Source organism: Lissotriton vulgaris, chromosome 9 (genome assembly GCF_964263255.1).
Source record: "Lissotriton vulgaris chromosome 9, aLisVul1.2, whole genome shotgun sequence".
Lineage (NCBI taxonomy): Eukaryota > Metazoa > Chordata > Amphibia > Caudata > Salamandridae > Lissotriton > Lissotriton vulgaris.
Window position 1 is genome coordinate 913,550,183 of NC_141697.1, and position 24,903 is coordinate 913,575,085.

Here is a 24,903-nt window from a genome sequence, read left to right on the forward strand (position 1 = left end):
TCCTAACCGAAATGCGGAACGTGTCTAATGTGGACAATTTCATTCGATTTCAACCTTGTAGTTGTTGTATATTTATACTTACTTCAATATGGCTAACAGGCCATGCTGACATTTCACATCAGCCAGGTTTCAGCGATGCGATTTGTCTAAGCAAGCCACGAGCAACTTTGTTTTGGTACAGGATCAGAGACACTCTATCCGTTTTGTAAAATATTATGGGCAATAGATGTAATCAGTAAGGGGAGAACCGCCTGCCTCGAAGATTCTACCATCCCTTCAACCTCAGTTTTATATGGTTAATCTTATATGAAAAGTTAAAAATAAAAAAAAGTTCAGCTATACAGAGTTTACCCCAACTTAAGCGAAAGAGCCTCACTATCTCAGTCTCCGGGGGTGAGCGTACCATTCACAAGGGTTTAAAGAGGGCGTCAAGTGGACTCTTGCTGAAACCGCAGAGCAGGCATTGTTTCTCTAGCTGTAGGATCAAAGTTAAAACTGTAGTTTTATTTCGCATTAACGGTTATGAAATACAGTTAGACCACTTTGAACGACCCCTGCATTTTCCATAGCAACAAGAATGGACGGTCCCAAACAATTCCTGACGAAGGGCTATACCAGTTCCTAGGTGCAGGGGGTGGGAAGACTACCGACATACTTTCCACTATGATCATAACATAGTTATGATGAACACGTAAAAGGAAAAATACGTGTTAACACAAAAAACGGGCGACGTGACACTTTCCACTAAAGGTGTGGCACACGATCCACGTTGCATTCAGCGTCCGCCTTATTTTCTTACCCCACGCCCCAGTACACCGTTCCCGGAAGAGCTCCAAATTCAACAACGGGCGAAACCACCTGCGTGCCAAAAATGGGGGGAACGGCTGTCTGGAGTTTTATTTTTATCCTGCTAAAGAACCGTCAAGCAGTAATGCTAGTTTGTATAGAAGTTCGTAGATTTGATATTTGGCGCTGTTTTAGAGGGTTGTGTTTGACACACAGATAACCCATCCATTGGAACCCCGCGCTGTACACCATAGTGGACTAATCCATTCATTTCAGAGTCAGCTGCTGGCTGCCAGCGGTTCACAACAGGACTGACCCTGTCAAAAGAGATGGCAGTATACTAGTGCAGTCGCCGTGCTATGGGTTCTGTCGTAGATAGTGGTGTGTACCCTGCCAATTGCACCTTTTGAATGCAAGCGAGAACCACCCTCTCCCTCGTAACGTCTTTCTGTTGCAATCACTCATTTGCCTTTTACTAATTTTCTATGCCATCTTTAAAAAGCTAAACTGTTTTTATTTTTAGAGACTCCTCTTTCAGGACCTCAAGAGGGATATTTTGGATAACCGCTGGTATACCACCTTTAGTTTCCTTTAAGAATCACAGCGGAGCTCTTCTTTAAGGGTCGGCTCATGGTTTCTTTTTACGGATCACGAAGTACCACACTGTTGTTTAATATTTAGCATCGCATCCAGTTTGTTTATCACCTGTTCTTCTGCCTTTTTCGGAAACTACATTTTGCCCTTGCATGTTTATAAGGAAGGAAGATACATCAGGACTGTGTTGAGCTAGCGAGCTTTCGTACAAATATTGTACTGCACCGCCGTGTGAGGACAGCGTGACCCTTCTCCTGGTTTAACTTTATCACTTCATCACTGTGGTTGCTTGACCAGTCAGATCCAGGACCATGGCGGACTGGTTGCTCCTGAGCCTCATTGCTGGACTGATGGCCCTCTTGCTGCTCACCATCTTTGGTGTAGCTGTGTATTCGGGACTACTGACTGAAGTGGTGGTTGGGGCTGGCACCCCACCTATCCGCAGCATCACCGTGGCCTATAAATTCCGCGTGGGACCCTACGACGAGAGCGGCAACCTGTTCACGGAGAGCTGCAGCGTTGCCCCCAAACTGCCATCAATAGGTATCTACTATGACAATGTTCTCCAGGTACGTGGCAGTGGACAGTGTGTGCATAAGACCTAAACTTGGTTGGGGGAGAAATGAGTCATTAATGAAAATTGTTTATTTTAGTTATACTGTAGATCTATCAGAAGCGTCATATGTTGAAAAAGTTTATATGAAAGAATTGTACAGGGGGGCTTGGGGCACACAAACTATATGGTGAAATATTATATAATGCTGATGCATAGCTCAAAACAAGGTATTGAAAAGGCTGGCCGTCAAAATCAGGTAGATGTTTTGATTTACATGTATGAAGGGTAGCCAGGCTGGGTAAGGGACAGCATTTTTTTGCTAGGTATTGGGGATTGTGGCATTTTGCCACCAGCAGATACGTTTTTAAAATGCTCTTAAATTCTGAGGGTGTAGAAGTGGCATGGTTGAGAGTGGGGGAAAGCATTTCAGTGGGGTGGGCCTAGAAGTTCGATGGATTGAAATCCTGATGTGCTGGCTGGTGATTGCTTGAAAGTAAAGAAATTGGGATTGGCAAAGCATACCTTTCATATGGGGACATGGCTGGTGAGAAGTTTGGAAATATGTGTAGACTACAGAGACTACAGTGTTGTGGGTGACCTTAAATACCATTATTTTCATTTCATTTTTTTTCATTTTCATAATAAGTAGCTAAATACCATAATAACTCCGCTATGGGAAGAAGACTATGTAGGTAGTGAAATATCCAAACTAATGACTTTAACAAGGCAGTTAAAAGTGCATTATGTCAGCACCAACTGTTAAAATGGACTATTTTGCTCAAAGCTAGCATATTGCGAAGACACTTTTATATCTGGAAAGGGTGGTGATTATGGGTTCTTATGACAAGGCAAGGAAGGAGAAGATATCAGTCCTTAAGAGAGTAAGCATTAAGAAACGAAGTGTTATTTATGGTGGAATTGCCATTGCACAGTCAGAGATTTTATATTGAAAGAGCAGTGAAGTAGAGCACAGAGAAAATACCCATGATGATGGTATTAGGAACAAAAGAAGGAGATGTTTTTATGAAGAGTAGCTATATGTATATGTATATATATATATATATATATATATATATATATATATATATATATATATTCCACCCCCCCCCCCCCCCCCCCCCCAAGGAGGCGATCCTTGGGGGACACTACCAGGCAATAGCCTGGTTGTGAATTATTAGAAGCGGTACAAAAGGGGGTGGTGATGGACGGAGCATTTGAATCAATCAAACACTCACACCCAGTCAAGTGATCTGGGTTTAATCCATCACCGTTCTTTAGCCCACTCCGCCACCCCAGTTCAGACATGGCTATATGCAAATCAGTCTGACCCTGTGCCTCATGGGAACAGTCCAGCCCGAACTGCCAAGCCATGAATTATTAGAAGAGCACAATTATAGGGCGAACAAATGGTTACTGAGGTAGCAGTCAAGTGTCTTGACTGTGGTGCTTACAGTAGCTATGCCATTTCAATGAGTACCATTTAGTTGGATAGCAATAAACAATATGTCTGCCAGTAACTGCTAGAAACCCCCTTAAGTAAACACAAACTCTATAAATATGCTTACTTTATTTTAACATCGAAAGCAAACATCTCCCATGTGTCGAATTAATATTCTTTTTTTTCTATTTTTTTAACATAGTTTGGAAGCTTACGTAACCCGTCAAGTATGGCTGAGTTAGGACACTTTTTGCTGTTATTTGCATTTACTCAGACTTGACAATACCCACCATTTTGTAACCCGTCACTATATACAGCTTCTTTTTTAGTGTGTAGTTTTGGTGGGAAAACTGGGGGATGAGAAAGTGAGCAAAGAAACTTACATTACTACTGATGACTATTGTAAAGGGCCACCATACTTCACCAACACAACTGGACAGGTTCCACAAATGTTGGCAGATGCTGGCCATGGATATAATAGCACACAAATTGAACGATGAAGCACCAGCACTTTCAACTAAAGGGACCTGTTGCTACTTTTTATTATGATTTTATATATAGTCGTGTATTAGCACCTTTGAGGAAAAAAGTGTTGTCTTGAAGTTTTAAGAATAGGTTGGCCGGCATTTTGTGACAAACTGAATTTCCATAACCCTGTCTGCCTTCCGAGTGACCCAGCCGCCTTTCTTTCTTCCCAATTTTCCTGCTATAAATTTTTCTCTAGCGAGAAAGAGGCAAGCAGTGAGCGATTGAGTGAGAGGCAGGTCAGAATACTTTTGGAAGGTTAGAGCAGTATTTTAAAAATAACTTCCATTTGGTACTTCTACCAGGATATAAGGATCATTTACACTGACAAGATAATTTGATTGGCAAAGTCTAGAAAAAGGTCAACTGAGTGTAAAGTCTAGAACTGACCAGAATGTTACCAATTTTAATGACAAAAAATACACTTAACTTTTTTATCTTCCGAATTATCTCTTCAGCCTGGTGAATTTCTCTGTAAAATAAGTGTAAAAAGTGTAATAACTTTTCTATGTCAGAGCAGAGGACTATTGTTACGCCACAGAAGTGTGTAGAGGGATGTGCAGCAGGAAGTGACATGCAAAGAGAGGCAGGGGTATGTGGGATGCGATGTGGATAGTGACTTAGGGGCACATGCATCAATGAAAATTGCATTCGCAAAGGGTGCCAATCGCAAAATTCGGCCGTTTGCGTATGCAATTTCATTATTTGGGATGCATCACCATTTTTCTATTGTTCGCAATTTAAGAAATCGCAAAATTGCGATTTCTTAAATTGTGATTGCATTTAAGGAATCTCAAATTGAGATTCCTTAAATGCAATGCATGAAACTTTAAAAAATAGCGAATTCGCACTTAGGGGGAGCAAATTACCATGAGGTTAAACCTCATGGTAATTTGCGAAAACTTTGAAAAATGCACTTTTGTGCATTTTTCAAAGTTTCATGTTGTGCACACACATGCCCTTAGGGCATGTGTGTGCACAACATATGTGCACAGATTGATTTCAGGGGTGCAACAGGGTGTCCTTTAGACACCCCTGCACCCTTGAAATCGAATTCTCAATTTGCAAATTGCTAATCGCAAATTGAGAATGTCTTCCCATTCATTCCTATGGGCCTCTAGGCCCATAGGAATGAATGGGGAGCAATCCCTAATTGCGATTCGCAATTTGAGAGTCGCAATTAAGGAATTTTAAGAAAGCACAATTTATTTAGCAATTTCTTCATGCATAGCCATTTGCGATTCCTTATTAGCGATTCCTTATTTTTCTTTAATAAGGTATCGCAAATGGCCATCTTGATGCATGTGGGCCTTAGCACCCTACTGAGGTTGGGGGTTACCTAATGACATCCAGTCCCCTTTATGGTCTTCAAATTGACACATTTTCCGCATACCAAGGCAGTAATGAACCACTTGTTTAAATCTGTGAGGTTGGTTTATATTCCACATTAATAATCTGTCAAAAAACTCCAAGTGTGGTATGGAAGTCCGAAGTCCCTTGAGTTTGCTCTCTCTGGCTTAATTAAACGTCTCTAACTCCTTTAACCATGATGCCCTGTCCGACATGGATATGGCAGGCTGCAGGGATTTATTTTTTCTTTCCTGTACTCCTTTCTCCAAATCTTGGATAACTTCACTGATCCAAACTGTACCATCTGGAACACTTAAGTCATCCTGACATCTTGTGGGCTTCCTAATATTAATGTGTGAAAGTCCATGTATGTGTGGGTGATGCAGCTGTTGACTGGAGGTGTTGTTCGAAGGATCTGAAAGTGTGATCTAGTCTTCCAGATCCTTGTGGACTTGAATGGTTGTATGTGGGTGATGAAGTTTGAAGCGGCTGCATGGGTGTCTATCACGGTGTGGGCGCAGCCTTGTAGAGCATGCTAGTGGCTGAGGCTGCTCATGGCTGTGTGCAGTATGACAAGTGAGCTATATGGGTAGGTGAATCACGTGCATAAGGATCAAAGATGTGCTCCAGTTGTGGTGCAGAGAGCGGTTTGTGTAATTAAGGTAGTGAGGGTACATTTAGTGGTATAACACAAAATGATGGGGTCCCTCTGCAGAATGTGTAGAGGGGACCATCAGCCAGATTCATCATAGTCCCGTTTTGCGAGTCCTTAATAGCGATTATTAGGGAATCGCTATTAAGGACTTGCAAAACGGGATTCATGTAGGAATCGCTAAATAAATTGCGATTCCTACACATTCCTTATTTGCGATTAGCAAATTGCTAATCGCAAATAAGGATGCGATTTCAAGGGTGCCAGGGGTGTTCAAAGGACACCCTGTAGCACCCCTGAAATGTAATCTACATTGGTGTTGCGCACACACCTAAAGGCCCATAGGAATGAATGAGGAGTTATTCCTTATTTGCGATTAGCAATTTGCTAATCGCAAATAAGGATGCGATTTCAAGGGTGCCAGGGGTGTTCAAAGGACACCCTGTAGCACCCCTGAAATGTAATCTACATTGGTGTTGCGCACACACGTCCAAAGGATATGTGTGTGTGTAACATGCAACTTAGAAAAATGCATTTAAATGCATTTTTCTAAGTTTTCGCTATTTACCACGAGGTTTGACCTCGCGGTAAATAGCGCCCCAAAATTGCGAATTCGCAATTTTAAAATGGTTCATAAATTGCATTTAAGGAATCTCAAATAGAGATTCCTTAAATGCAATTCCTCGCAAATGTGCGAATTCTTTATTAGCGAATTTTGCATTTGGGATGATGAATCCCAAATGCAAAAATTGCACTCGCAAAGGGCCAGATTCTCAGAATCTGGCCCTTTGCGAGCGCAATTAAGCTTGATGAATCTGGCCGTATGAGTCTTCAATATCTCACACATATTTATTGGCCTTTGGCGGAATGGGCCCCTCCCAAAGGAGAGTGGGCCCGTTTAATGTTGAGGCCCCCCCTGCACTTCAGGGGCTTGGGGCATTATGCCCCATGATATATAAATATTACCTACACGTTCGGTGGTTGTCCAGTTTTTTCCTTCCTGTGTTGTTAGGTCTCGCCTAATCAGCGCGTAAGCGCTGCTTAGGAGTGACCTCTTGGAATCGGTCTGCACTTTTTGGAAAACTCTTGCATGTACTGCACTGTTTCCAATGAGCGCTGGTGCATGTCCGGCATCCACCTTCCAGGAGCGAGCAGCTTCGCCATCTGTATCCCATTATCGCACCCGCTAAATGAAAACAGATGGCCTGCGCGCCATGCACGCTCCTCCAAGGTGGATGCCAGCACAAGCACGAGTGAGCACAAAAGAGCTGCTTGCATTTGCCTGCTTTCCCAATGCAGCTGCATTCCTCGCTTTCATTTTGCCGCCACAGGCTTTTCAAGTCTTCACAAGTCAAATAAAAACAAGCCAAGTCATCAACAAGGCAAATCAGCGGTTATATGATGAGGCTATGCGCAGGTGAGGTTCTCTCAGGGAAGGTGAAGGCAGAGGGCCACTTTCTACAGCGGGAGTGAGGAACTGGTTTCATGAGGGAAAAATGCAATTACATCCCAAGCCCATGCTGCCCCACCACTTTGCGTTACCACATCCACAATCCCAGCTATAACTTGGATGAGCCGTGTGTTTTACAGGTGAAACCAATTTGGGAACATTCCCTCTTCTTTCCTCGCCCCTGCCTATCATCTCTGCAGATTATCTCAAGGCAAAGTACAAAAAAAAATTGCCTTCCCGGGGCATCTGTTTCCCATTCCCCCTCCCTCCCAAACACACTTCTCGCAGTTTATTACTTCAGTATGGGGGGGCACAGCGCAGCTAAATGGGGAAAGCTGTGCAGACTGTGCACCCACAAAATTGAAATAGAAAGGCAGAACGTGAGGTCGTGCAAGGTGGGATCAACACTAGGCAGCGGCCTGTTGATCGGCAATGCCGGCATTGGGCACAGCCGGCAGGAGCTCCACGAAACCCTTCTGGACCTGCATTCCTTCATTTATACACACAAAGAACTGTCTTTAGGCACTTCGAATAATAGTCGGTTTTTGTACACAGCGCATGAAGCCAGGTCTCAGCTTCTTCTTTGGCGCTCCTAACTTTTCTGAAAAGGACGTGAAACTTGGCAGAAATTAAGTGATATGCACGGACTCACTCAACGAGAAATCCGGATTGCAAAAATTTACTTCAGTGTCCCTGTTTTAAAGTTTCTTCAGACACCAGGAGACATACATGCCTTACAAGTTTGTTTTGTTCGACACTCATAGGTACAGACTACATTCCTACAGGGTGCCAAAAGGGCCGGTCATTATTTTTGAGGGGTGACACGGTAGCTCTCGATATAAAGCGTATTGCAAGCCACAAGGCTGCTTCAGGGCACTATGGCACACAAGATGCGGTGATCGGGCAGGCAGACGGTGTGTAGGCACAGTAGTGAGGCGCCCTTCTGAGGCTGGGCCTCCAATCACATGCTATTAGGTGGTCCTGGCAGCGTGCAGTGATCCAAGGGGACTCTGAAATCCGATAGATGGATATGACCAAGCACACACATGGTGCTTATTATTGCAAAAACATGTCACACGTGATGTACCTTTATGAAGGCCTGGTGAGGTTTGCTGGGCGTCAAACCTGCTACCCTGAAGTTACACTATTCTTCCAATAGGTGCATTAACCATCTGAGCCGTCTTCTCTGTTGACACTCATTGGAGACCCTGTGCACACTTGGAGCCCCAATGCCCATCCTTGCTCACTCCCTGTGCCCCTCCAGGTCAACGGGGGACCACTAAGTATAGGTGATGGAGTGCCAGAGGCTGACCCGCCGCAGCTTACACACTACTATGGGCGCCTCGTCTTCTGCCCCAAACCCAAGAGCAGCGCATCACAGCAATGAGTGCAGCACCAGTCAACCCCTGCTAACAACCAGACCAGCAATTCACAGACTACAGTGTGACTTGATTAATACATGTTGTTACTTCACAAGACGTGTGTCAAAATCACAAAGATGAAAGTCCAAGTTGGCCCTGCAGGAAGGTCTGGCCTACGGGGTTTACCCAGATCTCTGCAACGACCCACTAGCCTATCATTCCAGCTCTTCTTGTAGGCATTCTAGGCATCGTCCACACCAGGGGCTCTTTTCAGCGCAGAGTCCCAAACCTAGGTACAGTTTAAGCGACTGTCAACGTGAACCCAAAGACTGCCAAGGGGCTGGAAACCCTGCTGCATGTTAACTATCAGGACTCGCCGAAAAAGTACTCCCGCACCCACCCCTCCCCCCCAAAATCACAGAAGAATTCCGAGATCAACTCAGTCTCACTTCAACTTGACACAGTTTCACCCATCACCACCCGAAGCATCCGAGTGACTTCAATGGAGTCGCAATCCCCCGAACAATTCAAAGGGGTTAAATCGAGTCTAGCTCCATAGTACAGTCTCACCCCTAACTACTCGCCATGGTACACTCTCGCCCCTAGAAACTAGGAAGAAACCAAGGGAGACTTGCTCCATAGTACAGTCTCACCTTTAACTACATGCCATAGTGTACACTCGCCCCTAGAAACTAGGAAGAAACCAAGGGAGTCTCGCTCCATAGTACAGTCTCACCCCTAACTACTCGCCATGGTACACGCACCCTTAGCCACTATGAAGAAATCAAAGTTCAACAGGGTCTCGCTCTGTGGTGCCATTTCACCCATAACTTGTCTCCATGGTACACTCTAGGAAGAATTAAATGGAGTTCACTTGAGTCTCGTGCTATAGGGCAGTCTCACCCATAACTACTCTCGGTGGTAGACTCTCGCCCTTTGTCATTATGACGAATTATAGAACTTCGTTCGAGCCTCACCACATGGTAAGGTCTCACTCATAACCAATGTGCAGAATCCAAGGGGCGTCACTGGGGTACCCATCCAGAATACGGTCTCACGCGTAAGCACAGCATGGCTCTTCTAAAGGGTCTCCGCACAAGCACCTAGGGCTCGCATCAGAAACCGTACCTATTAAAAAGTCTCCCCAATAAGCAGTGCAAGGCATCCCTGCCATGAGCGTGGTCTCCATCCAAGGAGTACTGTGACGCCCACGAACAGCCTTAACCACCCAATACTTGCAAGTGAGTCGCAAACCTCACAAACTGCCCTTTCTCCCCCCACGCCTCCAACCTTCTGCAGCTGACCCCCGTTCCCAGGCCTGCCATGTGCAGCCCAGGGTCAGAATTACCTTAAAATGTACACGCCTTTTCATTTCCTCTGCAGACACCACCAAAAGCACAAAAGAGGGTCCCAAAATCAAATAAAATGAAGCCAGCACATCGCATGGGATTCAGGTACAAAAGAGCCATTCACAGGGAGCCAGGAACAAAGTCAACATCCTTGAAAAGTTAGCACAAAAATACGGGGTGAGTGTGTATGGAAAGAAATCTGCTTTTCAAAATCATGGTCTGCAGAACGCCCCCTTCCAAAACAAGCATTGGCATAGCCAATAGGTCTCACTATTGGGACCTTATAAGTATTTAGTTATGCAGCACAATATCCTTGGTGCAACATCAACTGTTGCATGGCTAAACACTTGTATGGTCCCAAAGGAGAGACCTATTGGCTATGCCAATGCTTGTTGCAATGGGGCCTGGCAAGAGGAGAGCTGGATCTTCTATTTCCAACAGTCTGTGGCACCCTTACTGTTATAGTTGCTTTGCGTGGTTCAGGTGATTGGACACAGCCATATTTTCCGAGGGCTATTTTGCGGTGAAGATTTATTCATTGTATACTTCTGTTAGGGCCTTTAGCGGTTTTGATGGCATATCACCTAGAAACTGAAGGCCTTGTGGTTATAAGTGTGACCAGATTCCTAACACAGCGTTATGCTTCATAATATAGGTTAGTCTTTATATATTTATATTAAACGTTTAGGTGGATGTGACAGGAACATGTTTTTTCCCAAAGAATAAAATGCTTAATTAAGCAATGGATCGAATCCTGTTTCATAATTCACGGTTGTGTGCATTAGTTAGTAAAAGGAGCCGAAAAAGGAATCTGTACTTTTGTGTGTTTTATTTTACTTTTAAAATGCACGCTATGTTTGCAGGAGTAGGGCGTTTACAGTTGCAATTTGTCCTTTTAATGTAAGGGCCCACATAATTAGATGGAATAATCTTGTGTGTACCTAGTAGAGGGGCGGGGAGGAATGCCGCTGTGTGCATGTGGTAAGTAAGCATTGCACCAAGCACTGGAGGCCAGGCCAGAGGCGTGAATGCGCCACATCCGCCTCAAATGCGCCAATAGATTCCTTTAAACTTTTCTGTTCGTCCCATCCCTTCTCTGTTTAGGCCCTGATTACGAGTCAGGCGAAGAGAAATTACCTCATCGAATTTTTCTCTTGCTGATTCCAAGTGAGTCGGTTTTTCCCCACTCGGTTTTTCCAGGTGTGGGATGATAAGAACCGATTGAACATGCTGAGATTTCACATGGTAAAATCGCATGATGCTTTGTCGACAGGAGCCAGGCCCCATTCTCTGCTTCTTTCTATTGTGACAGGGGTCATTCCAGCCAGGGCTGTCTCTACAGCATTATAGGACCCCGGGCACAGCAGTGCACTGGGCACTGCCTACACAACCACTCGCAGGAATAAAAATGTTGAACAGAAAATTAGTGTTAAATTCTGGTCTGTATGGGGCCCCTATGCTCTTGGGGTCCCCAGGCAACTGCCCAGCGTGCCCATTCGTTAAGACGGCACTGGGTCATACACCCTTCTGCCTACAAAGACCAACCACTTCCCTACCCTAGTTTCTCCCACTGACTTCCTTCACCTGCCCACCTAGAGGTCCTTGCTAAGAACAGGTGACAAATGTATGCGTTAAACCCTAAAGTACTGGGAATTCAGTGTCATTTTACGACCTGAAAATGAACCTAACATGGTAGTTTTCTATTCTATGGGGTTAAGCTTGTAACTGCATGATACCGGGCAGATTTACCACTCAGTAACCGTGAAATCGCACGTGATTTTACACAGCCCCAAGTACCATGTAACTCTAAAGAAAGGGCTTTGTTGACATCTTCGGCAGCAAGACAGACTCGATCTTTGTCGAGTGCTTACTGCAGAGTGCATGTGATGTAACCTTTCCCTTCTCAGCAGGGCCATCATGGCTGGCACTCCTGGGATCTCAGGCTGGAGAGAAGAGCTCCAGGCCAGCCCAGGGCACACAGACAGGGTGGAAGATGGAAGGGCGGCGTTGGGTACAATTTCACTTTTAATGGTGTGCTAAGTAGTGTGTCCATAAAAGATGTATACCAACATAACACACAATATTCGATCTGAATAATTAAAATAAGTTGATGCATTTTCAGCTTTTCTTTCCAAAATCGACTTTACTGACAAGACAGTTTACTTGATGAGTAAGAAAGTATTTGATCAGTATGTGATAAGAAATTGTAGGTGGGGGATAATATGCACCAACAAGTGATTTTACTTTAAAAAAAACAAAGAATCAAATAAATGGAATCCCAAGAGTGAAGCATGAACTGCTGCCGTAAACTTGTTTTTTATCTCAACCAAGTTACATTCACTACCTACCAAGGAACTTTATCAACAAAATACACAATCTGGGGTGCTGTTGATTATTCTGTGGCAGCAGGTCAGGTTTCCTTTTGAATAGTTGAGAAGCAGTTTGATTTAGGCATAAAGTTAAAGTCTGTGGAACCAGAAGATCTAGATTCTAACCCCTCAGCTTCTCCGTGTTATGAAATTGTTTGATCCTAGGCTAAAGTTTTTTCCTGTCACTGTTTTTTGCTTGCGTACTAACTAACTTTTTAGAAGTGTTTACAGGCAATTTAGTTTGTGGTGTGCAGTATTGGGGAATATCTATCATTCATAGTGACCCTTATGATTCCTACCCAAAATTCTGTGGCTCGTAAGTACCAAGTGGCAAATATGCAACAGGATCTGCACTGAATGTATAATTAGCTCCAGGGCACCTTTTGAGGTATTTTTTGTGCTTTGGAGATTGTATAACATAAGATACATGTTCCCTTTCACTACTTTCATGCAGTTTAAACAAATGCCTTCTTTGGACAACCATGTTGCCATAAAGGGTAAAAAATGCCCTTGGCACCTGTGGAAATCAGTACCATTGCGGGTTGCTTCCTTTATTCTTAGTACTCTCAAAAAGAATCATACCGGTCCCACACAGCAGGCGTCCACTTCTAGAAGGAGTTGTGGGGCCTTTGTTGGGTGATGTCAAGCCATCCTGCTTTTAAAGCAGTCGCCTAGACTGCAGCCCGCTAGTGAAATGTCTGGGTGGCAGAAGAGGCAGTCTGTCACTGTATATCCAACTCTAGTTGCTCCCTGGTGGAGGGAGAAATCAGTTTTGTTTCCGGAAGCCTCGAGAATTTCATAGAATATTATTGTTGGGCAAAGTCCCAGATTCTGTAATGCGTATTGATTGTATTGAATAATTTGTTTTCTTTAATCAAAGGGACTGGGTTCCTTAAATAACACTGGGTAATGTGTATTGATTGTATTGCATAATTTGTTTTCTTTGATCAAAGGGACTGTGTTCCTTAAATAACAGTGAGTAATCGACTTGTGAGCAGGCAGAGTGAAGAAATATTTTCTAATCTCCACATTAATTGGAATCTGTCATTTAAAAAAAAAAATTACTTTCCGATAAATTATGGAAAGTACCCCACAGGTTTGACGTAGTTCCCCCCCAGTTATTGGCTTTGAAACTACTACCATGTGTACAGTAACACTAGCATTGCATGCAATCTATAGGGCTGGCTGTCACATAAGCACTGCCCTTAATTTTATTATCCTGGTGTTGTGGTGTTAATTTCATCCACCTCTGATGGTTGATAAATTGACCAGGCCCGCTTGCTTTGGAACCAGTGCCTACACGTTCTGAACACAAATTTCCTGATATTTTGCTTTGCTGGCGTCTGTTTGTTTTTAGATCAGCTCGAGCCCCTCTCGTTTGCATCGTTATTGTGTGTTGTAATTGCCACTGGCTCAGCGCCGTATGAGGTGCTACCTGTATGTCTGCTTGTCTGTCTCCGTGTGGTGTCAGCACTGTTTGCACAACAAATGCCCCTGACAGTCAAGAGATTAGTGCTAGGAGGCTTCCCGTTTCAGCTGCCAGAAAGTGGAGCGAACCAAAATGTCCTGGTTAAAGTGGCCTCACTTGGAAGCAGCTTGCAGTTCCATGCCTGTTGTTTACTGAACATTACCTTTAGGCACGTGCATTGGGGTGCTGGTGACGTAGTTTCCCGGATATATAGTCTCTGTCACTTTGGGGGAGATGATGAGGAATGGTGGCAGGGTTTTACCGGCGCTGCCTTTGTCAATTGTCCCATGGCGAGTGGATTGTGGGTAGTAAAAGTTACGGTTAGCACTGGCCGCCATGGTGGCGAAGCGTAATATAGCGAGCTGCTGGGGAGCGGTCTCTCCGCCGAGAGAGGCTTACTAGAAAACAGATCTGGATTGGTGCAGGCGAGCTGAACATACAATATATATGAGTAGAGGGTGCTCACTCAAATAGGAAAAGGTATGGGGAGATTGGCAAGCATACCGGGGTCTGTAAGTAGGGACACCAGATACAGAGAGGAGAAATTAATATAACTTTATTACGATGATTCAGTCAAGTGATGTTTGATTTGACCATTGTACTTGTGGCTTGCTGATTGATGATATACTGTGTGAGGTGTCCTTTAGGTAATGTTAACTGGGCATTGAAATAAAAAGAAGTCTTAAAAAAGATTGTTGGTGGTGACTCTGTTCCCCAAACCCTCCTCTTTTTGGCACAGTCCCTTTGAGAGATACAATTGGATTATGGTGGAGCGGTCCGCAAACGTAGTCAATGCTGTAACCTTTCTTTTGGGACAGATTGCATTCCATTTCTTTCCATCTGTATAGCGCTTTCTTTCCACTTGCAAGGCCCAAATCACATTTTCATGGTATAGTAATCGATTACTCTGTTTGTTGTGCATGGTTGGAGGTTGGTAGGGTGTGTGTTTGGAAAGAGTTTTCATTGGCGTGTGTAAAGCTTGGGGATTTTGCTCCATTCACGTTGCAGTGAACCTTTAGCTGTTTTTATGCGTGGCCTGTAGAAAGGTATGAAGGAAGTTATATGCATTTTGCATGAACTTACCATATCTAGCTTACCAATGAAGGCGGTTAATGACGTTCATTCGAGTGCAGAAAACGAGCAACGTAAGTATAACCACAGACACAACAGTGGAGGGCCTATCGAGCACCACCAAACAAACGGTGTTGATGCAACCCTCTCTCTTCCCAGTTGAAGGTCTGTGGAGTCCACACAACGCACTCAGATTCAAGTTATTATAATCGCAGCACCCTCAGTTGAGAATCCATGGTGTGCCACCCAGAACTGATGGGGTACGCTCCACATAGGTCAGTAGAGCATCCACTGGGTCGACTCAGAAGCAATGGAGGCTCAAGCTTCCTTGTAAGTAGGCAAGCGGGGAGGAGATGTCATTCTGCCCCTACTTTCTGCTGGATGTTTTCTGGATGTGTTCATGTGTGCAGGGTGTCCTACTTACTAAATACTGCAGCCATGCAAAATAAAAGGAAAATTGCTTTATTGGGTATTCATCTTTCATTTATTGTAAATCTAGGATAATTCTGTTACTTGAAGGCTAAGTGTTTTGTAAAAATGCTTCAGCCACGGCATGGGATTTCTTAACAGGGGAGTACTCCGTTTCTCAATTACAGTAGTTGCCCCTGAAAATATTCTGAAACAAGATATGGGAAGGAGATGTAGTACGGCCAGATGGGAACAGGCAACATTTGTGAGACATGAAGGGAATTCAAGGCACTCGTAAGGGAGCACAAGTTGTAGATTTGACCCTATTGAGGTTAGTCCTTGATAGATACTGAGGCTCAAACAAGAGAGAAAACACAAATGATTTTTAACCTTTGACTACAGGAATGTAAAAAAACTGAAGACAGACTGGAAAAAAGGCTCAGAACGAAGACAGACCTTATCTGATAGATAGAAGTCTACTAGGCTGTCAAAGTTATACAGAGAAAGAGAACATGATGCGCATATGGAGACCAGCTTTCACCCGCGGACAATCTCAAACAGAGGACACTCCAGCATAATGCACATATAGAAACACCAGGTTCCAGCAAAGTGGTCTCAGAAAGAGGCCACACCAACATGATGCAAATACAGAGGCCCCACCTCCCACCAAAAGTGGGCTCAGAAAAAGGACACACCAACATATGCTCATCGAGAGACACCAACTCTCAGCACAGAGTGGTCTCAGAGGAAGGACATGCCAGCATGATGCACATATGGAGATACACGCTTCCAGCAGCATGGTCTCAGAGAGACGATATGCCAGCGTGATGCCCATCCAGGGACACCAGCTGCCGGCATAGACTGGTCTCAGAGGGAGGACATGCTAGCAGGGTGCACATACAGAGACACCAGTTTCCAGCGGAGAGTGGTGCCAGTAAGAGGACACACCAGCATGAGGCACGTACATAAGACACCAGCTGCCAGCAGAGAGTGGTGCCTGGAAGAGGACACACCAGCATTATACACATACAGAGAATCAAGCTGCCAGCAGAGAGTGGTGCCAGGAAGAGGACACGCCAGCCTGAGGCACATACAGAGAACCTAGCTGCCAGCAGAAAGTATTGCCAGGAAGAGGACACGCCAGCATGAGGCACGTACATAAGACACCAACTGCCAGCAGAGAGTAGTGCCTGGAAGAGGACACACCAGTATGATGCTCAGACACCAGCTTTGGACAGAGAGTGATGTCAGAAAGAGAACACGACAGCATGGTGCAAATGTAGAGACATTAGTTCCTAGCACAGAGTAGCTTCAGAAAGAGGACACCTCCGCATTATGCACATACCAAGACTCCAGCTCCCAGCAATAAGACAGGACATGCATGCATAATGCATACACCTTGACACAAGCTGCTAGTAATAAGTGGTGTCAGGAAGAGGACATGCCAGCATGATACACAGAGACCAGCTTCCAGGAGAGAGAGGTCTCACAAAGAGGACAAGCCAGCATGAAGCACATATCAAGATACTAGCTTCCTGCATTGAGTAGTCTCACAAAGAGGACAAGCCAGCATGATGCACATATCAAGATGCTAGCTTCCTGCATTGAGTAGTCCCACAAAGAGGACAAGCCAGCATGATGCACATATCAAGATGCTAGCTTCCTGCATTGAGTAGTCCCACAAAGAGGACAAGCCAGCATGATGCACATATCAAGGTGCTAGCTTCCTGCATTGAGTAGTCTCACAAAGAGGACAAGCCAGCATGATGCACATATCAAGATACTAGCTTCCTGCATTGAGTAGTCTCACAAAGAGGACAAGCCAGCATGATGCACATATCAAGATACTAGCTTCCTGCATTGAGTAGTCCCACAAAAAGGACAAGCCAGCATGATGCACATATCAAGATACTAGCTTCCTGCATTGAGTAGTCTCACAAAGAGGACAAGCCAGCATGATGCACATATCAAGATACTAGCTTCCTGCATTGAGTAGTCTCACAAAGAGGACAAGCCAGCATGATGCACATATCAAGATACTAGCTTCCTGCATTGAGTAGTCCCACAAAGAGGACAAGCCAGCATGATGCACATATCAAGATACCAGCTTCCTGCATTGAGTAGTCTCACAAAGAGGACAAGCCAGCATGATGCACATATCAAGATACTAGCTTCCTGCATTGAGTAGTCTCACAAAGAGGACAAGCCAGCATGATGCACATATCAAGATACTAGCTTCCTGCATTGAGTAGTCCCACAAAGAGGACAAGCCAGCATGATGCACATATCAAGATACTAGCTTCCTGCATTGAGTAGTCTCACAAAGAGGACAAGCCAGCATGATGCACATATCAAGATACTAGCTTCCTGCATTGAGTAGTCCCACAAAGAGGACAAGCCAGCATGATGCACATATCAAGATACTAGCTTCCTGCATTGAGTAGTCTCACAAAGAGGACAAGCCAGCATGATGCACATATCAAGATACTGGCTTCCTGCATTGAGTAGTCTCACAAAGAGGACAAGCCAGCATGATGCACATATCAAGATACTAGCTTCCTGCATTGAGTAGTCTCACAAAGAGGACAAGCCAGCATGATGCACATATCAAGATACTAGCTTCCTGCATTGAGTAGTCTCACAAAGAGGACAAGCCAGCATGATGCACATATCAAGATACTAGCTTCCTGCATTGAGTAGTCCCACAATGAGGACAAGCCAGCATGATGCACATATCAAGATACTAGCTTCCTGCATTGAGTAGTCTCACAAAGAGGACAAGCCAGCATGATGCACATATCAAGATACTAGCTTCCTGCATTGAGTAGTCTCACGAAGAGGACAAGCCAGCATGATGCACATATCAAGATACTAGCTTCCTGCATTGAGTAGTCCCACAAAGAGGACAAGCCAGCATGATGCACATATCAAGATACTAGCTTCCTGCATTGAGTAGTCCCACAATGAGGACAAGCCAGCATGATGCACATATCAAGATACTAGCTTCCTGCATTGAGTAGTCTCACAAAGAGGACAAGCCAGCATGATGCACATATCAAGATACTAGCTTCCTGCATTGAGTAGTCTCACAAAGAGGACAAGCCAGCATGATGCACATATCAAGATACTAGCTTCCTGCATTGAGTAGTCTCACGAAGAGGACAAGCCAGCATGATGCACATATCAAGATACTAGCTTCCTGCATTGAGTAGTCCCACAAAGAGGACAAGCCAGCATGATGCACATATCAAGATACTAGCTTCCTGCATTGAGTAGTCCCACAAAGAGGACAAGCCAGCATGATGCACATATCAAGATACTAGCTTCCTGCATTGAGTAGTCCCACAAAGAGGACAAGCCAGCATGATGCACATATCAAGATACTAGCTTCCTGCATTGAGTAGTCCCACAAAGAGGACAAGCCAGCATGATGCACATATCAAGATACTAGCTTCCTGCATTGAGTAGTCTCACAAAGAGGACAAGCCAGCATGATGCACATATCAAGATACTAGCTTCCTGCATTGAGTAGTCCCACAAAGAGGACAAGCCAGCATGATGGACATATCAAGATACTAGCTTCCTGCATTGAGTAGTCTCACAAAGAGGACAAGCCAGCATGATGCACATATCAAGATACTAGCTTTCTGCATTGAGTAGTCCCACAAAGAGGACAAGCCAGCATGATGCACATATCAAGATACTAGCTTCCTGCATTGAGTAGTCCCACAAAGAGGACAAGCCAGCATGATGCACATATCAAGATACTAGCTTCCTGCATTGAGTAGTCCCACAAAGAGGACAAGCCAGCATGATGCACATATCAAGATACTAGCTTCCTGCATTGAGTAGTCTCACGAAGAGGACAAGCCAGCATGATGCACATATCAAGATACTAGCTTCCTGCATTGAGTAGTCCCACAAAGAGGACAAGCCAGCATGATGCACATATCAAGATACTAGCTTCCTGCATTGAGTAGTCTCACAAAGAGGACACGCCGGCATGATTCACATTCTGAGGTAACAGGTCCAGTAGTGAGGAGTCTCAGGAAGAGGACAAGCCAGCAGGATGCTCAAAGGTAGACATGAAACTAAGAGTGGTCTCTGAAAGCGGGCTTCCAAAAGATCATCCACAAAGAAATCTCCCAGAATAATGCCCTGATCCTAACTGTTTTATTTGCCCCTGCTGACTTGTTTATTCATTGTACCACCGAGCTGTGTCTAGAGAAGGTTCACTCCCTAGGGCCTTTGCTAAAAAAGTAAAGACATGTAGAGACATCAGAACTCCTAGCTGAAAAGGGCACAGAAGGGAAAACAAGGAGTACAGAAAGGGATATTTGAGCTTCCAGCTAAGAGTAAAGTGAAGCTGAAATATGGCGTCCTAACATGAAAGATGTTCATAAAGACAACTTCGTACCTAGAGAAAGAAACACATGCTAGATCCCCCAATAACCAGAACATCCAGAGACCACGTATTCAATAAGAGCTCACTCAGACAATCGTTGGCAGCTCCTTACAGTAATGAATGCATAGAGAGAGTGTATCCAAATATGGCGTTCCTGGCACACACGAAGCCTGCAGTGCAGAATGCCACAGATGTCATATGGGTAAGAGTATAACCAGGGAGAGGTACTCCTGGATGAAAGCCATCACCAGCGAGCACCCATATAAAGCGCCTTCATTAACGTGGTCAAATGTCGTAGAGCACCCACAGATGAACCTCCATGTTCAAAAGTATCAATCCTACACTTCCTATAGGAAGAAACTTAATAATGTGAGCAACCTGAGTAGAATACGTGCACAGGGAAATAGACACGCATACGAACAGCTAGCACGTGCAACATATGTCTACAAATGTGCATATTTACTTAAGAAGTCTCATTGCTCAATCAAAGCTTGAGGGTTTTGCAGCTAGAAACCTCAGAAATACCAATCCTTTGAGTCAGATGTAGCAGGAAACAGAAGTTGTGGTAAACTGGGAAGATACGAGTCATGAACAGACCAGGATATGACGCAGAGGCGAAATGATACTGGAGAGGGAAAATGAGCGCCACGTGGTAGAGGAGTGCAGAGCATCAGAGGGACTGCCCTGTTCATTGCAGAGAAATAAACGGCAGAGTAAATAAAAGTCAATGCTGGAGGCAGATCCAGTAGATTAGTAGGGTGTAAAAGAAGAACATAATTTGTAGATCAAAAAAGAAGGCACAGGGTAAGAACAGATTTGATCGGGCTGTGGCGGTCAAAGACTGAATTAATAGGGCAGCAGAGGTAAAGTATAGCCGGTATAGGCAAGGCTAAATAGGTAGGGCTCGTGGGTGGGGGGAGATGGGTTGGCTAGGATAGTTAGGTGTTTGAATGAGCTTCTGATGTAGGAGAGGGTTAAGAGCAGAGCAGGGAGAAAGAAGGCTAGGGCAAATATTCAAAGTTACGACAAGAGCAGATTTGGTAGGTCTGACGGCAGGAAGAACCCAAGAAGGCCGAGGAGTGTAAGAGCAGATATTACATGGTTGAGAAAATGCATGTGTGATTGACAAGGCTGAGAAAGACAAGGTAGAGGCGTGAGGCAGCCAAGGGCATCTCATTTTTGGTAAAGCACAGTTGATGCAGGCGAGGGTGAGGTAAGGCCACAGTTGGTAGAGTCGAAGAAGGGAAGGGTAGGATCATAAGTGCAGAGGGTGACAGGGATGCATTCATGGGGTGAAGGAGGGCTAAGCTAGACCTAGTCGGAAAGAAAGGAGCAAGAAAATTTTTAATAGAAGGCATAGTGGGAAGGGCAGATTAGGAAAGTGTCTATTGGTTAGATGGAGGGCATATAACTGCAAAGCCAGATTGCCTAATGAAGAGAGTGGGACATTTTTAAGGGTTGGATTTTATATATGAAAGACTTGCAATAGTAGACTGAGATGGAGCGGTAATGAAGTGCGCTAAAGGCAGGGCTGGTGGGAAGGCAGAGAATGTCAATGTTGTTATGGCAAGGAAGGCAGGATGGCGTTAACGGCATGGCCGAGGAGGGCAGGAGCATGTTTGGTAGGATGGAAAAGGTCAAGTGAAGAGCTGGGACAGTAGAATCTGCGCAGACTTCAGAGTGGAGAATGGGAGGGCGGAGTTGGTAGAAAGGAGTAGCGCAATGTAAGTTTGGGGGATGTTGAGAAGCAAAAGGGCAGATTTGTTATTATGAAAACGGAAATGGACATGGACAGAGCTAATAAATGGTTGACAGCAAAAGGAGTCCACGTGACATGCAGTAGGGCAGGGGTCAAGGTAGTGGAGTGAAGAAAAGGTTAGCGTTGGAAGGGCGTGGTAGGGCAAAGGCAATATTTATAGGGTTGATGCCTTACAGTTTGAAAAGATCCAGGCATAGTTCATAGGCACAAAGGGATAAATAGTGTTGGAGATTTGCAGTTGTGTCAAGATTCGGATAGGCAAGAAAACTAAAATCTCATGGTAGCTTCTCCGCTATAGAAAATCCCTGTGTCCAAGGAAAGCTAATAATACGTGCCCTCCTTCACCCTACCAAATTGATGTACTTGGTTGCCCAGAGAGGAAGATCTCACGCATGGATTGTAAAATATGCTTCCACCTAATGAAAGCCTTGAGCACCAATACTCTTTGTAGCTTATTTTGGAGTGGAAATATCTTCCTGGATCAGGTTTCAACCGGCAGCTTGTAGACCGGAACTTCACCCAGGACGGTAATTGCAACTAGAATTCCACACCGACAATGCCAAGTGCCTCTGGGTCTGAATTTTCCCGTCCGCATACTCTGGACCAGTAACTCCAGACCTCTCTTTCATGCGTCAGGGGCATGGGCTCAGGGCTGGACATGCATCGGGCGTGTGCTCGGGAGGCTGGAAGGGTGGTGGCTGGTTTTGGAGCGGTGGGGGCCAGTTTTTGTTATTAGTGACGGTTTTGCACTGATGCTGCAATATCGGCCCCCGGTAACAAAAGCAGCAGTGCTAGGGGTTGGTTTTGTTAAACAGCAGTGCTTTGCTTTGTCCCCCCCACTACCCGTACTCCCCTGCCCCATGGGAGCCAGTCCAACAAAATTACCAGGGCTGCTTTGCGTTCCCAGTGTGACCCTGCATGGGCTACTGGCACCAGTGCAGGGGAGCAGACAGTGCTCCTTGCTTAACAGGCAGCAGCTTGCCCTGAGCCCCTCCAACCTGGCCCTCGCACTGACAGGTAGAAAATGTCAGTGGTTTTCTCCCACAAATGAGTAGAAGATGCACTGAAAAGGACCTGGTTATGCCAGTGCTTGTAGTTGTTCCCCATTCCAAGGCGAAAACTTGTAATCAACGCAGTTTTGTGTGGGCATACCAGCCCATCCGTGTGTCCCCCCCCCCGAGTATCTCCTCACCAAATTCCCGCATACTTGTAATGAGTGCTGTAGTCTACTTTCCACTGGTTCTACCAGCAAATATTGTGTCACGACCTGAAAGGTGAGTTGATGTAAAAGAGCAAAGTGTGCTATTATTTTAAGCAGCAGCCATACCTTTCTTTAAATGAGCTCCCAGACTATGAGGCACTGAGAAAACCTGTTGTGCCGTACTCAACTGAAAACTAGCCTTTACGTGGAAGTCGATGATAGGCAAATCCTTTCCCTTCACCAATGATGTCTTGCTTGAGAGGCCCTTAGCCACGGAGAAGTGATTAGCCCATTCCAGTGAACCAAGCAGTACATTTCTAGCGTAGAAAAAATTGATTTTGTATTGTTCTACCTCTCTGTGGCACCAGTACTAGAAACCACTGTGGATTCCATGTGTCTGATTATCAGGAAATACAATGATGGAAGGTTTCCTATGGTCCCTTCTTGTCCCCGTTAGAAACTCAAGCGAGAAAAGCGTAAATCCATTTTGTGCCTTGAACCATGCTTGGCATAGCTGAAGTTTCAATTTTCCCATGTCTAGTAAGAACATAAACCGTCATGCTGGGAAATTTAGCACCGTATTTGACATGCTACAGTAACATTGGCTTTTATTTGCTGTTTGGGCTGTTTACAGATGTAAACGCAAAAAGAACAATTGATGGACAGAATGCAGAAAAATGTCATACATTCGCCCCATTACAGAGATCTGGGCCTACATCCATCGTTTTTTCGCTCACCGTGCCCTTCCAGTTTGGACCCAGCCATATGCAAATCAGTCTTGACCCTACACCCAGTCCAGTGGGAACAGTCCAGCCCGAACTGCCAAGCCAGGTCATCTCTGGACTGGAAACAAGAATCTTTGGACCAGTTTTGGCCCTCAACAGCCAGGATAGCTTGGATCCGGTGGCATGGAGAGCACGGTACCCACGTCTGGGCATACCCATCCCACTCCGGGTGACAAATGCAAAAAGAACAATTGATGGACAGAATGCAGAACAATGTCATACATTCACCCCAGTACAGAGATCTGGGCCAAAATCCATTGTTTTTTGCTCAGCATGCCATTACAGTTTGGACCCAGCCATATGCAAATCAGTCTTGACCCTGCGCTCAATGGGAACAGTCCAGCCCGAAGCATCCTAGGGCCGGTTTCTGCCAGGCCAGGTCCTCCCTGGACTGGAAACTAGCATCCTAGGACTGGTTTCGGGCTTTCAGCCCTCATCAGCCAGAATAGCTTGAATCCAGTGGCATGGAGAGCACAGGACCCACGTCTGGGCATACCCGTCCCACTCGGGGTGACAAATGCAAAAATGGGCAGAATGCAGAACATTTTCATACATTCACCCCAGATCAGAGATCGGGGTCTAAATCTATTGTTTTTTTGCTCACCATGCCATTCCAGTTTGGACCCAGCCGCATGCAAACCAGTCTTGACCTTGCACCCATTGGGAACAGCCCCGCCCGAACTGCCAGCCCTAGTATTCTCTGGACTGTAAACAAGCATCCTAGGACTGGTTTTGGGCTTTCAGTCCTCATCAGCCAGTTAGCTTGAATCCAGTGGCATGGAAAGCACGTGGGCCTAAATCCATCATTTTTTTGCTCACCATGCCATTCCAGTTTGGACCCAGCCATATGCAAATCTTTCTTGACCCTGCGCCTAATGGGAAAAGTCCAGCTCAAACTGCATTTGTTTGCATAGCAGATGGGTATGCCCAGACGTGGGTCCCTTGCTCTCTGTGCCAATGGACTCAAGCTAACCTGGCTGATGAAGGGTAATACCCAGAAACCGGTCCCAGGATGCTTGTTTCCGGTCCAGGGAGGACCTGGCATGGACTGTTCCCATGAGGCAGAGGGTCAAGACTGATTTGCATATGGCTGGGTCTAAACTGGGGTGGCATGGTGAGCAAAAGAACAATGAATTTAACCCAGATCTCTTGACTGGGGGTGAATGTAGGATTTATTCAGCATTCCGTCCATCATTTGTTTGCGTAGTACAGATATAAACATCACCTAATTGAGATGTTTTAATTTTGCACTAACAAAATGTAAAGAAAGAATACTGAGCAAAACGTGCCTGATAAAAATGAGTCACTAAGGAGCTTGAAATTATTTTTGAACACAACAACTCTAACTTGAACTTACCGAATGGTGACAAACACCA

At 45.0% G+C, this 24,903-nt stretch overlaps 1 protein-coding gene across 2 annotated transcripts in view; it reads left to right on the forward strand.

The window, feature by feature from the left end:
* Positions 1-1,087: 1,087 nt before the first annotated feature.
* Positions 1,088-24,903, forward strand: part of LOC147692506 (testis-expressed protein 264-like) — a 716,840-nt gene continuing 693,024 nt past the window's right edge. The window contains exon 1 of one of the 2 annotated variants that reach the window (XM_086938719.1): positions 1,088-1,949. In XM_086938719.1, coding sequence (XP_086794845.1) covers positions 1,692-1,949 — 258 coding nt within the window. In that variant the 5' untranslated portion in view covers positions 1,088-1,691. The remainder of the gene's footprint in view (positions 1,950-24,903) is intronic. The other variant, XM_086938718.1, reaches the window with a different exon arrangement.